General features: G+C 40.3%; 1 protein-coding gene across 2 annotated transcripts in view; it reads left to right on the top strand.

Moving 5' to 3' along the window:
* The window catches only part of dipk2ab (divergent protein kinase domain 2Ab), a 221,226-nt gene that overhangs the window by 40,241 nt on the left and 166,664 nt on the right, over positions 1-14,321 (top strand). The window contains exons 2-3 of one of the 2 annotated variants that reach the window (XM_072255016.1): positions 2,165-2,291; positions 2,502-3,035. In XM_072255016.1, the coding sequence (XP_072111117.1) occupies positions 2,583-3,035 (453 nt within the window). In that variant the 5' untranslated portion in view covers positions 2,165-2,291; positions 2,502-2,582. Of the gene's footprint in view, positions 1-2,164; positions 3,036-14,321 lie in introns of both variants that reach the window. The other variant, XM_072255015.1, reaches the window with a different exon arrangement.

Raw genomic sequence — 14,321 nt, 5'->3', positions numbered from 1 at the left:
CAAATCTGTTGGGGTCATATATGTATCTGGCACTCCCAATGTGGCCTCCTCTATATTGACGAGAGCTGTCATAAATTGGGGAACTGGTTTGCCGAACACCTCCATCTGCCAAAAACAGAATTCCCTGCTGACCAACAATTTTAATTCCTATTCCCATTCCAACATGTCGGTCTGTGGCCTCCTCTTGTGCCACAATGAGACCACCCTCAGTGTGGAGGAGCAAAACCTCACTCCATCTGGTTAGTCTCCAACCTGATGGCATGAACATTGATTTCTCCTTCTGGTTTTCATTAAGGATCATATTCTCGAGGCACTGTGGTTATTGCATGCTGTGCAAATGTTTGAAGCATTCAAATGAGACCAGAAATTAGTAAATTATACTTATTTGCTTTCCATTATAACACTAAGATGTCTTAGCTGAAGCACTTTTAGATACAATATGACAAATGTCAGCTACTTCATGCACAGCAAATTTCCCTAAAAGACAATAAAACTTACTTTTTTCTCTAAATAGTCATATGCATTTCTTCACGCTTTCCTGCAGGAGTGCCCGAGTTGGTTTAATTCCTTGTCTGAAAATAGCACCTGTAAAAATTTAGCACTCCGTTTCGGACAGGGGTTCCCAAATTTTTTTTAACGCCATGGACTTCTACCATTAACTGAGGGGTCTGTGGATCCCAGGATGGGAACCCCTGATTTAGGGAGAAATTCTAGCTTTGTTAGTACAGTACAAGTCATGGAATCATGCAACATTGCAATTGCCATTCAGCCTAACTTCAACCTTGTATGATTAGTCCCATCTACCAGCCCGTGGTCTTTCGCTTTCTGTGTTCAGGCAATTCAAGTTCTCAGTTTGGCACTTTTTAAATGATGTCAAGGACCCAGCTTCAACCACTCTCTTAGACTGTGCATTCCACGTACTTGTCACTTTAAGTGAAGGATCCTTGTACATCCCTTCTCAATCTCTTCACCCTTGCCTTAAATTTATGTCCTCTAGCTTTATCTCTCTTGAAGAGGAAAAGTTTCTGGCGGTCTTCTGTATCTACACTACTCTTAATTTTAATCATGCACCCTCTTAATTTGTCTCTGCTCATAACAATATCTTGATGAATCTTCAATGAACTCTGCCCAGTCATATCCTCCTTCCTTGAGCATGGTGACCAGAACTCCATGCAGTATTCCTGTGGCAATCTATGTTTTATGAAGTTGGAACTTAATTTTTTGTATGCCGTAAGCCTTCCTAATCACTTTTTTGGTGTTGCTACCTTCAAGGGTCTATGAACTTGTACTCCAAGGTCCTCTGTCCCCTAGGACCCCACTGGTCATGGTGCATGTCTCATTAGTACTTGATTAACACGTTGAAAATAACTTTCCAGTTTGATATTACTCCCACCCCCATAACTATTTACACTCTGCCAATATTTCTGTTAGCCATAAACTTATTGATTGTGCCTCCCACATCCACATCCAAGTCTTTCATGTATGTTACATACACCAAAGGTCCTTGTGCTGATCCTTGTGGGACATCACTAGTTACAGGAATCAGATTTCAAAAACTACCCTTATCTTCTGTCTCCTTTTACCGATCCAGTTTTGAATTCTATTTGCCAACTTGCCGGGGGTTGTGTGGGTCTTCACCTTTGAACTATTGTCCCATGTGGGACTTTGTTAAAGGTCTTGGTAAAATTCTTGTAAATCACATCTACTGTCCTTCTCTCATTGATACACTCATTTACTCTGGGGTGTGAGAATATACCTTCTCATGGAGATGTGAGTGAGCATAGACTGGCATCTTTTAATGTAGACATCAGAAGTTAGCTCTTAAATATTATTGCCCAAAATTGTGCGGAGTTGAAGCAGAAGACCTTAATAAAACATAACTGATATTAACAATATTGTATGTTGATCAGCTACCAACAATATATTTATTACTGTTGCTTTTTTTTGTAGTCATGGATTATTATTTATCTCATGTTTTTAGAAAATATTTATCCAAACTTTACACACCATTATCGTTCAACCCCCTGCCAACTCTAGCCTGAATTATGAAAAAACTGTTTTAAGGTTTGTTTGAAGTTGTGTGCTATTTACATATGATTGCATTTTTTTTCTCTAGCTGAAACAGTTGTACTATAGCAATTATGTTTTGTTTTCTTTTTCTCAGACTGATCAACAGAACAGGAAGTTCCTTGGACAGATATGCTGAGAATTTGAGGATGTGAGATGCGTGAATCCATGGAAGCAGAGGTCTCTTAGGATCGTTTACCTGATCAAATTTAAAATAAAACTGAGTATGTAAGGGGAAAATAGTTTGTCAACATTGACTTTTTATAAAGAATCATCAGTGTTAATGAGTCATTAAAGTTGATGCAGACAGAACCATGTGGCGATTATTTACACTGAAGCTTGGTCGCTTATACTGCTGCTTTAAGTTTCTTTTTGTGGTGAGCCTGTTGGTGTTCATGTTAATGAATACTCACACATTATTTGACTCCTTTCAGAAGAATGAACTTGCGGATCGTCGTTTTATTAGTCTCAACAAATGTCCAGCGTGCTTTGGTACTAGTTGGTGTCGTAAATTTATGAATGGCCAAATCACATTTGAAACATGGGGTCGCCTACGAATTCTGGATTTCTTGAACGTGAAAAATGTCTACTTCGCTCAGTATGGGGAGCCAAGGGAAGGTGCAAGGCGTGTTGTTCTCAAACGCTTGGGTTCTAATCAAGAACTGACAGAGATGGATCAAAAGATCTGCAAACGGGCCACTGGGCGACCCCGTTGTGATGTTACACAAGCTATATACAAGACTCAGTTTTCTCGTTTAAATGGAGAAGTTCGGTTACTAACTCCAGATATTGTGGAAGGATGGTCAGACTTGGTGCATTGTCCATCGCAAAGACTCCTAGACAGAATCGTACGCAGGTATGCTGAAACGAAGGATTCTGGAAGCTTCTTGATGAAGAATTTGAAGGACTCTGAGCGGATGCAGCTGCTTCTAACATTGGCTTTTAACCCAGAGCCCCTAGTTCTTCAGGTATGATGCGTATCTTTTTAAATTTTCGACAGAATTTGATTCAGACTGCTTGGCTAATCATTCCAAAATCATTGCTAAGTCATTTTAATTTTTTTTTCTGTATGTGAGTGGAGTAATAACTAAGTTGAGGGATTCTGATTATGTCAGTGACTCAATCCCTGTTCAAACAATGATATAATTTTGGCAGTGATTCTTGCCTCTTTAATATTGCTTTTAATATGGAATAATCTTAATAAAATTAAGAAAAATAAATTAAGGAAAACAAGTGCTCTTATAGTCACTCATTGTTGATTTATTCAAGAAATTGGGTTTGTGTGGTAAATCTTTCTTACATATGGACACAAAATGTACCAAAGCAAGGCGATTTGTTTTTAATCTAATTTTAGTCTGTAATGAAATTCTATCAACCAAGGGTTGGCAGTAATGGTATTTAATAATTTTTTGTAAAGTATTGATATTTTGAAGCTATCAAATGCTTAGAAGTTCAAATTTGTAAACTAATGTTTATTATCTTGAGATTAAAATCCTATTAGTAGTTTTGAGTTCATTAAGATACTATATCTATCAAATAGAAATTTTGTGGTTTGATGTTGTATCTTTTGTTTATTGTTCAACATAACATTGCATTGACAAATGTAGTAGACATTAAAGAAGCAAATTTTCATTTTTAAAGACTTGCTAAAGTTTTAGTAGTGGTTGAAGTGTGGAAGGAGCAATTCTGCCTTTTCACTCGGTGCTGATTCTGTAAGAGGCCTCCGCCAACTCCTTCATTTCTGGAACTTGCTGTCTTTTAAAAACTAATTTATCAGTCTCAGTGTATATTATCTTGTTTGTATCTTATTGTACACCTTGCTTTTACAACTTATCCTTTATTTGCCACTTAGCTACATTAACCTATCAACATATCTTTAGGATGTGGGAAAAGACCAGAGCACTATATGTGATCCCATTGATGGTGTGCAGATTCCTTGTGGACAGATGAACTATGGTCCCTGGAGCTGAAAAGAATGGTGAATAGAACATAGAATAGTACAGCACAGTACAGGCCCTTCGGCCCACAATGTTGTGCTGACCCTCAAACCCTGCCTCCCACATAACCCCCACCTTAAATTCCTCCATATACCTGTCCCTTCTATCATCAATGGCTCTTTTCTGTTCTTGGCAGCTTGAGCAGCGGCTCGTAGAATCTTTTCTTTGTCTTGAAATCTTAAACATTTTATTAAAATTGATCGTGGATATTGGTCACCTTGTGGTTTTGGTCTTAGAGCTCTATGTGCTCAATTTCAATTGATCGGTCTTTCATTTGCAAAGTTTCTGGGATCCATCTTTGAAAAAATTCTATTGGATTGTCTCCCTCTATACCTTCTTTTAGACCAACAATCTTAATATTATTTCGTCTGCTAAAATTTTCCAGCACGTCCACTTTTTCCAACAGTCAATTTCTTTGTTTTCCAGACAAGCATATCATTTTCTGTTTTTTCCACTCTGTCCTTGATATGTTCCATTGTTCTTTCCAACTTTTGAAGTTTCTTATCTATTTTCTCCTGTCTTAAAGCTTTATCGTAGCTCAGCTTCATGTTTCTAATCTCTATTTTTACTCCTTTTAATTCAGTCATTACTTGCAATAAAGCCTCTGTTATGTCTCCATCATATCGTTTACTTCTAGTCTCTTCCAGTTCTTCCTCCTCTTCTTCATCTGTGTTCTCTGCGGAATCCGATTCTGACTCTTGAGTCACTTTCGCTTGCAGTGGGCGTCTTGTAGTTTGAGTTGTATCGATTTACGCATGCCAACTTCTTTGCGCATGCGCAATTCCGGCATCATCTTCCCAGGGACAGCTACCGCCACCATTGCTCCCTGCTCTTCTACGCCAGAGATAAAACGTGTCTCCTCCGAAGGAGATCCAACCTGAGTCCGAGGATCCATCGCTGCAGTAGGCCTTTTTTTTTTCCCGTCTCGCGGCAACTTCATAACGACAGACTACTACTGTTGTGATTTACGAGGCATATCGTAAAATAATCTTGAGAAGTTTATAAGTAGTTTTCGGAAAGTATTTATTAACTTCGTTTAAATGGTACTTTGCTGATTTTTTACGGGAGAGCTGGATCCATACGTCTCAATCCCACGTCATTACATGACGTCCCCCGATATCAATCAGCTTGAGCATAGTTTAGAGTTGTCCTGAGATTATTGCATGTTGTGTCTTAAACATAGCTTTCAGATTAATATTCACTGATTAATTTATATGTCTTTATCTTGGTTTTACCAAAATCTAGTTGAATTAATTTTTCTGTAATCAGATGATTTTCTTTTCATTTTAAATGAAAAGATGAAGCATCTTTCACTCTCACTGGTTTTGTCTGGAATTAAGCTGTTCAGTTTAGTGAGTTTGTTCAGTTCAGAATTTTAAAAAGAGCAAAAACAAGGCTTGGATTTTCAAGCAACACACACAAAAGTTGCTGGTGAATGCAGCAGGCCAGGCAGCATCTCTAGGAAGAGGTACAGTCGACGTTTTGGGCCGAGACCCTTCGTCAGGACTAACTGAAAGAAGAGATTTGAGAGGGGGAGGGGGAGATCCAAAATGATAGGAGAAGACAGGAGGGGGAGAAATGGAGCCAAGAGCTGGACAGTTGATTGGCAAAAGGGATATGAGAGGATCATGGAACAGGAGGCCTAGGGAGAAAGAAAAGGGCGGGGGGGGGGACCCCAGAGGATGGGCAAGGGGTATAGTGAGAGGGACAGAGGGAGAAAAAGGAGAGAGAGAAAGAACGTGTGTATATAAATAAATAACGGATGGAGTACGAGGGGGAGGTGAGGCATTATTGGAAGTTTGAGAAGTCGATGTTCATGCCATCAGGTTGGAGGCTACCCAGACGGAATATAAGGTGTTGTTTCTCCAACCTGAGTGTGGCTTCATCTTTATAGTAGCTTGGATTATTCTTTTAAACCAAGCAAAAGATAGCAAAAACAAATCAGTTGTTAGATCTCATTACCAGATTGACAGAAATTACCAATAGGAATAAAACCTGGTATAGCAAAAGTGAGATACATGAAGAATGCAATAGGTAATTTTACCTATGCAAAATGCTTTGTTGCTGTCGTCATCGTGGCTATCCCTCGAGGTCGAGGATGATGGTCTTCGTTCTGAAGAAGTGGCCCACAGAGTGAAGATGCCTGTGTGTGTATTTGTTTAACGTGTACTTGATGTTGCACTCCAAGAAGCACACGATACTTCACAAATCAACCAACTGATTCCAATGGCATGGAAACCACGACGATTGGAGCTGATGGATTTGTGGCACCCTTCATCTGCCTTCACAGCCATTGAGTTCGAAGTAACTTTGTCCGCTTGTTCCACCGTTGAGGTCTTGGTTGGATTGTTCTTTGTCAGGGACCTCACCCTTGACGTTACTGCCATGGATGACCCTACCAGAGGCATAGCTCCAGACAGCATTGCTCTCGGGATCACAGGATCACACAAGCTTCTCCACCATGACAAGGTGACAATCCACAAAGAAGATTGTTGCTGGAAATGATAAACAAAAAGTGCATATCCTGAAAATCTGAAACCTTAATTCTGTTTCTCTTTCCACAGATTTTGTTTGTATCTCTGTTATTGCTAGTATTTTTGCATGAGAAATGAGTGTACATTTGAAAAACGTTGAAGAGACTATGTCTAGGTGACCCTATTTGAGATGAAGGCAGTTTAGCTAGTGTGACCGGAAGTAGAAACTGGTCCTAAAGCACTGATTTGAGTCTTCCCAGGAGACACAGTATAGTTGATACCAGGTCATGAAGTTCCTCAGGTTTTTTTAATTGACAAAAAATATAGTGGAAAGTTTTGTATGGTAGAATGGGAGACAGAACTGAAGTTTGCTTTGAGTTTTGCTCCATTTGTGCCAGTCATTTTGAAACAGCTTTACCACATTGACAGCCCATTGCCTGGGGTACTTAGTTTCCTTTTTGTGCAGTTGTTTCAGCTGGAGTTTTTTTTTGTCTGATCTTAGTACTCTTATCTCATTTTGAATCATTCAACACTTTTCATTTGTAAAATTGTGATTGTACATACAACTACGTATGTGGATTTATTTTCTAATTTTGGTAACTTAAGTAAGATGGTTGAATCTGAAAATGGTGACTGTCCTTTCAATAGATCATTTAAACAGATATCACTCAATCAAAAGGGAAAAAAAATTGGTATATAGTAATAAAGCAAAATTTTTGTCAAGAATAAGTTGTCTAGATTAGAAAGATGAGCCATGAGTGAGCTTCTTGTCCGTTAATATTGGTGTGCTGCACTGCTATATGTTGATGTGGCAGGTGATACTGAAATAATTATTAAGAGTTTCCTCTCCTGATTTCAGTTCAGTGGCATTGAATTTTGGTGTGATTGTATCATTGCAGAAACTAAAAACAAAATATTGTTGAAGTAATACTCACCTCTCCACAGTATTTCTTGAAGAAAATGGTCCTCCAGCATATTCTCCAGAAAATACTAGATGACCGTAGGACCATCCAGCATTTTTTGTATTTATCCAGCTATAAAACTGGATTAAAAACAGAAAATGCTGAAAGCTTTCTGGTCAAGTTGCTGCTTCTCGAGAGGAAAAGCCTTTCAGCAGGACCAGGAAATGTTAAAGACCATATTTAGATTAGATTAGATTGAGGACACGCAGTCCTCTTTTATTGTCATTTAGTAATGCATGCATTAAGAAATGATACAATTTGTTCCTCCCAGAATGATATCACAGAAACACAAGACAAACCAAGACTAAAAGAAACGGACAAAAACCACATAATTATAACATATAGTTACAACAGTGCAAAGCAATACCGTAATTTGATGAAGAGCAGACCGTGGGTACGGTAAAAAAAAGTCTCAAAGTCTCTCGAAAGTCCCATCATCTCACGCAGACAGTTGAAGGGAGAAACTCTCCCTGCCATGAGCTTCCAGTGCCGCAAACTTGCCAATGCAGCATCCTGGAAGCACCTGACCACAGTCCGACTCTTGAGTCCGTCCAAAAACTTCGAGCCTCCGACACCGAGCACCATCTCTACCGAGCGCTTCGACCCCGGCCCTGGCAATAGGCAAAGCTGAGCCGGAGATTCTTGATTGCACAGTAGCAGTGGCAGCGAAGCAGGCATTTCAGAAATTACTCCAGATGTTCCTCCGCGCTTCTCACGTCCATCTCCATCAAATCAGGATTGTGCACGCCCCTATTTAACAAGTACAATATCAATTTGGAGCGACCGCACATGCTGCGTTGTGCCGCCATCATCTCCTCCCCTTTTGTTAGGAAGGTGAGGGGAATGAAGAACAATGTCTGAAATAGAGTGGAGATCGGAGATTATTGATAAAAAGGATGACAGTGCAGGGCAAAAAAGGTTAATTGTCCCATATTAAGTTAACAGAAGCTCTAGCTGGAAGAGTTGTACCTGGGAGAAGCAGTATAATTATCTGAAATAAATGGGAAGGACAAAATCTATAATGAAAAACATGCCCTCTTCTCATTACAGCCAACAGGGAGGATGTACAGCAACCTGAAGACCCACATTAAATGTTTTAGGAACAGCTTCTTCCCCTCTACCATCACATTTCTGAATGGTCTGTGAGCACTACCTTGCTATTCCTCTATACATTATTTTATCTTATAGCTTGTCATAACTTTTTATGTCTTGCACTGTACTGTTGCTACAAAAGAACATATTTTACGACATACAATATGCCAGTGGTAATAAACTTGATTTTGATTCTAAACTAACTGTTGATTATCTGAAATAGTTAAATTTGATGACCAGAATGCCGTGAGGTCCCTATATAGTTAAGAAAGTGCTCTTCTTTTGCATTGTTAGAAAAGTGTAGTAGCTAAGGTTGTATTAAAGTGATGTCTAGAACAGGGGTAAGCAACCTACAGCCTGTGGGCCAGATTTGGCCCGTGAACAAATATTGGGATACTATGCTTATCCAGCCCGCGAGCCTTATTCTGAGTGTTTCACAGGACCACACTGATGGACATGCATGGCGTCTTGTTACACTAGCCCCAGGTTCCGTTTTGTTCCAAACCAAACACTGGTAGATACGAATGACGGGAAGGCGGACTACCTTGTTAATATGTACTAGATACTCTCCATGCACGCGCAGATTTTCCGATGGGATCGTTCAAATTTGTAAACAGAAACAGCGTCACTATGTTTTAACAAGAAATCCACGCTAAATATCCAGATATTTACAAGTGCTACGATACTTGTTGACTAACTAGCGTTTTGAAATAAAATCGAAGAAAAAAATTCCAATGGCAGTGAATGCAAAATGCAGTAAGGTAGACACTGAGTGCCAAAATTTCCGAGACACTTAAACATTAGATTTCTACTTCATCGAGCAAGCTGGGAAACCAGTTTGTCTCATTTGCCTAGAAAATGTTGCTGTGAAGAAGGTGGCAAATATCATGCGACATTACGAGACCCGCCATAGTGGAAATTTTAACAAGTTTACTGTGCAAGCAAGGAAAGATGAAGTTGAGCGAATGAAGGCTAGTTTTGGAAAACAAACATCATTTTTTGCCAAGAAAAGCAGTGAAAATGAAGGAAATACCCGTGCCAGCTACGAAGTCTCAAAACGTATTGCAGAAAAGATGAAGCCTTTTACAGATGGGGAGTTCGTCAAATCTGGATAATGCCTTGCTCTTGCATCAACAAGTCTGACACCCAATATTGAGAAGCTTTCAAGTAACAAACAGCATCAAGGTTCACATTGATTTATTGACTGTTTGCATTAAAATTTTCTTTTTTATTATACTTAATTTACCACCATTCAACGCATCATGTTCATACGTTTTATGTTTAAAGATTCTTTGTGTCTTTTTAATAAATTCAAAAGATGTCTTGATTGAAGTAAATTGCAACTAAACTGAGTTCTTTGATTACTAATTGGCATCCTTGGTTAAGCACAAATGATTTTCTAGCATGCGTATTCGTTAATTTGAGGCAAAACTTAACTAGATGTATTTAAATGGATAATTCCCATATTTCAAGTTTTTTATGGCATTTATCTGGCCCACTGTCCGCTCATTAATACGAGATCCAGCCCACAGAGGCAAAAAGGTTGCCGACCCCTGGTCTAGAAGCTCATGTATTATGCTTGTAGGCTTAACAGTGCCAGTGATTGGGGTTCAATTCCTGCCACACTCTGTGAGGAGTTTGTATGTTCTTCTTGTGACCTTGTGGGTTTCCTCCCACATTCCAGATTGTGTGATTAGTAATGATATTAAGTTGTAAGCATGCTATGTTGGTGCCAGAAGTGTGGTGACACTTGTGGGCTGCCTGCAGCATGTATTTGGACTGTGTTGACTCAAGCAATGCATTTCACTGTATATTTTAATATTTTGATGGACAGGCAACAAAAACTGATCATTAATTTTAAATCTTTAAGGTATTTGAACTCATGCATTTACAGTGGAAAATACAGTGAGAAGGTGGTTGACTTTTGGTGAAGATGGATGAGAACAGAATGTTGAAGTGACAGTCCCTTCTAAATGCGAAAAGATTGAAACAGTCAGTAGACAATCTAAGTGTGGAATCGAAGTGAAGGACAAGGAAATATCCTATACTGGTTTTGACATGAATAGTTAAGAAATGTGGGGGAGTGAATGGAGATAATTTAGTACTAACAAGTGGGAGGGATATCTATATTTAAGTTGAAGGTATCTTTTTTGAGTGTGGTGGGGCAGAGGAGTTGATTTTGCTAAAATATTTATGATAGAGATTGACAAATAGAGAATGGAATGGAATTCTGCAGGAAGCAGTATGGGTGATATGGCTTTGGGTGGGAACAGCAGCCTATTCTCTGCTACCGGCAAGGAATGTGACATGGTGAGGCGTAGAGTTATAAAGTTGCATGACACAGAATCAGGGCATTCGACCCAGCACACCAGTGCTGACCACCATACCTATCTACACTATTCCCACTTGTCTGTCTTTCACTGTACACTGCCATAGACCAATTTCACGACGTATGTCAGTGATAGCAAATCTGATTCCATCTTTGACCTCATTCAAGTAGCCAGACTTGATTGTTTTTGCCATCACCAGTATTTCTGGCAGCTCATTCGAGATAGTAACTATTCTTTGTATGAAAAATTTACCCCATTGATTTCCTTTAAACTTCCTCCCTGTCACTATAACCCTATGCCCTCTAATTTTGGACAGCCAGATCATGGGAAACAGACTCAGGCAATTTACTCTATTTGTGCCTCTTGTAACTCAGTCAGGTTATCACACATCTTCCTTTGCTCCAAACTTAACCATCCTATCCCTCCAATCCAGGCAGCATCCTTGTGAATCTTTTCTGCACTCTCTCCAGCTTAATCATATCCTTCCTGTACTGTGGTGACCAGAACTGCACACAGTGCTCCAATTGGAGCCTAATCAGCATTTTGTGCAACTCTTAACTTGGCACCCCAACTGTTGAACTCAGAAACAGGCAAATGACAATATCTAAGAAGAGGAAATCTAGTTATCAAGCCCAATCCATCACTAGCAATATCCTGGTGGAAGGGGGTGGGTTGGGGGTGCTTATCATTGATCAGAAACCGAACCAGAGTAACCATAATATACGCTGTGACCATAATGGCAGGGGTAAGAGAGTAGGAATCTTGCAGCCACACATTTGCATCCCAACTCCATATCTACAAGGGTCAAGTCGGGATGAGAGCAACTTCAGCAACAACACATGAACTCGACTCCATACAGGACATAGCAGCCTGCTTAATCAGCATCCCATTCACAACCATTTACTCACTGCAATGTCAATGCACAGTAGACAGCAGTTTGTACCATCTGCAAAATGCACTGGAGCAACTTGCCAAGATATCTTGGACACCACCTTCCATCCCCACCACCAGGAGAGGAGAGCAGCAAAAACAAAGGACCTCCATCTAGAAATGGCCAAGCCACACACCATTCTGACTTGGAAATGTATTCCTGTTCCACCCTTGTTGTTCGGTCAGAGTCCTGCAAAACCTATCAACATTATGGTTATACTCTCACCTTAAGGACTGCAGCAGTTTAAGAATGCAAGCATGTTGGATGCTGTGAAATTTGAGGCAGTGGTGGTTGCAGAATAGTACTGATTGAATGGTACCCCAGCATAACTGGGGAATAAAAAAGAATGAATACTTTTCTCTCTCCGCTACCTGCTCTCAGGATGAGGCTTTTCATTCCAGAATGAAGAAGATGTCATCCTTCTTCAAAGAAAGGGGCTTCCCTTCCTCCACCATCAGTGCTGCCCTCAACCACATTTCTTTCATTTTGTACACGTCTGCCCCCCCCTCCATCCTCTGCCACCCCACCAGGGATAGAGTTCCTCTTGTCCATAAGAGATGGAAGCAGAATTAGGCCATTCAGCCCATCAAGTCTGCTCTACTATTCCATCATGGCTGATCCCAGATCCCACTCAACCCAAACACCTGGCTTCTCCCTGTATCCTTTGATGGCCTGACCGATCAGAAAACAATCAACTTCCACTTTTAATATACCCACAGACCCAGTGTTTACTGCAGTCTGAGTCACAGCATTCCACAGATTCACCAATCTCTGCCTAAAAAAAATTCTTCCTTGCCTCTGTTCTTAAAAGGTTACCCCTAATTTTTGAGGCTGTGTCCTCTAGTTCTGGCTACCCCCACCACAGGAAAGGTCCTCACATCCACCCGACCTAGTCCTTTCAGGGAGATTCCCCCGCATTCTTCTAAATTCCAGTGAGTGCAGGTCTAAAGCTGTCAAACGCCTCTCGTGTTATTCCCTTCATTCCTGGAATCATCCTTGTGAACCTCCTCTGGACTTTCCAATGACAACGCATCTTGTCTGAGATATGGGGCCCAAAACTGTTGACAATATTCCAAGTGCAGCCTGACTTGTGTCTTATAAATCGGCATTATCTCCTTACTTTTATATTCTGTTCCCCTTGAAATAAATGCCAACATTGCATTTGCCACCTTTACCACAGACTCAACCTGTTGATTAACCTTCTGGGAGTCTTGCACAAGGACTCCCAAGTTCCTCTGTACCTCTGATGTTTGAGCTTTCTCCCCATTTAGATAATAGTCTGCACTATTGTTCCTTTTGCCATAATGAATTATCATACATTTCCCAACACTGTATTCCATCTGCCACTTTTTTGCCCATTCTCCAATTTGTCTGTCCTGCTATAATTAGGTTGCTTCCTAAGCACTGCCTATCCCTCCACTTATCTTCATATCATCTGCAAACTTTGCCACAAAGTCATCAATTCCATTATCTAAATCATTGACAAACAATGTGAAAAGTAGCGATCCCAATACTGACCCCTGAGGAACACTACTAGTCACTGGCAGCCAACCAGAAAAGGCCCCCTTTATTCCCACTGACGAAGGGTCTCGGCCCGAAATGTTGACTGTTCGTTTCCACGGATGCTGCCTGACCTGCTGAGTTCCCCAGCATGTTGTGTGTGTTGCTTATTCCCACTTGTTGCCTCTTGCCTGTCAGCCATTCCTCAATCCATCCCAATATCTTTTCTGTAATGCCATAAGATCTTATCTTGTTAAGCAGCCTCATGTGTGGCACCTTATGAAATGCCTTCTGAAAATCCAAGTAAATAATATCCACTACCTCTCCTTTGTCACCCTGCTTGTTACTTCCTCAAAGAGCTCTAACAGATTTGTCAGGCAAGATTTCCCTGTATAGAAACCATGCCAACTTTGACTTATTTATCATTATTCACCAAATACCCAAAACCTCTTCTTTAATAATAGACTCCAACACTTTCCCAACCACTGAGGTTATGCTAACTGGCTTATAATTTCCTTTCTTTTACCTTCCTCCCTTCTTAAAGTGTGAAGTAACATTTATAATTTTCCAGTCTCCGACACCATGCCGAATCAAATGTTCAAGAAATCAAGGAATTTCATGACCAATGCATCCGTAATCTCTTTAACAACCTCTCTCAACACTCTGTGATGTATTCCATCTGGTCCAGGTGACTCATCCACCTTAAGACCATTGAGTTTCCCTAGCACTTTTTCCTTTGTAATGGAAATGGCACACACCCCTGTTCCCTCACACTCACGTACCTCTGGCACGCTGCTAGTGTCTTCCACAGTGAAGACTGATGCAAAGTATCTAAGTTCATCTGCCATGTTTGTCCCCCATTACTACCTTACCAGCATCATTTTCCAGCGGCCCAATATTAACTCTCACCCCCCTCTTACTCTTCAATATAACTAAAAAAAAACTTCTGATATCTTGCTTTATATTAT

Source organism: Mobula birostris, chromosome 4 (genome assembly GCF_030028105.1).
Source record: "Mobula birostris isolate sMobBir1 chromosome 4, sMobBir1.hap1, whole genome shotgun sequence".
Classification (NCBI taxonomy): Eukaryota; Metazoa; Chordata; class Chondrichthyes; order Myliobatiformes; family Myliobatidae; genus Mobula; species Mobula birostris.
This window is presented reverse-complemented; position numbering and strand designations above follow the sequence as displayed.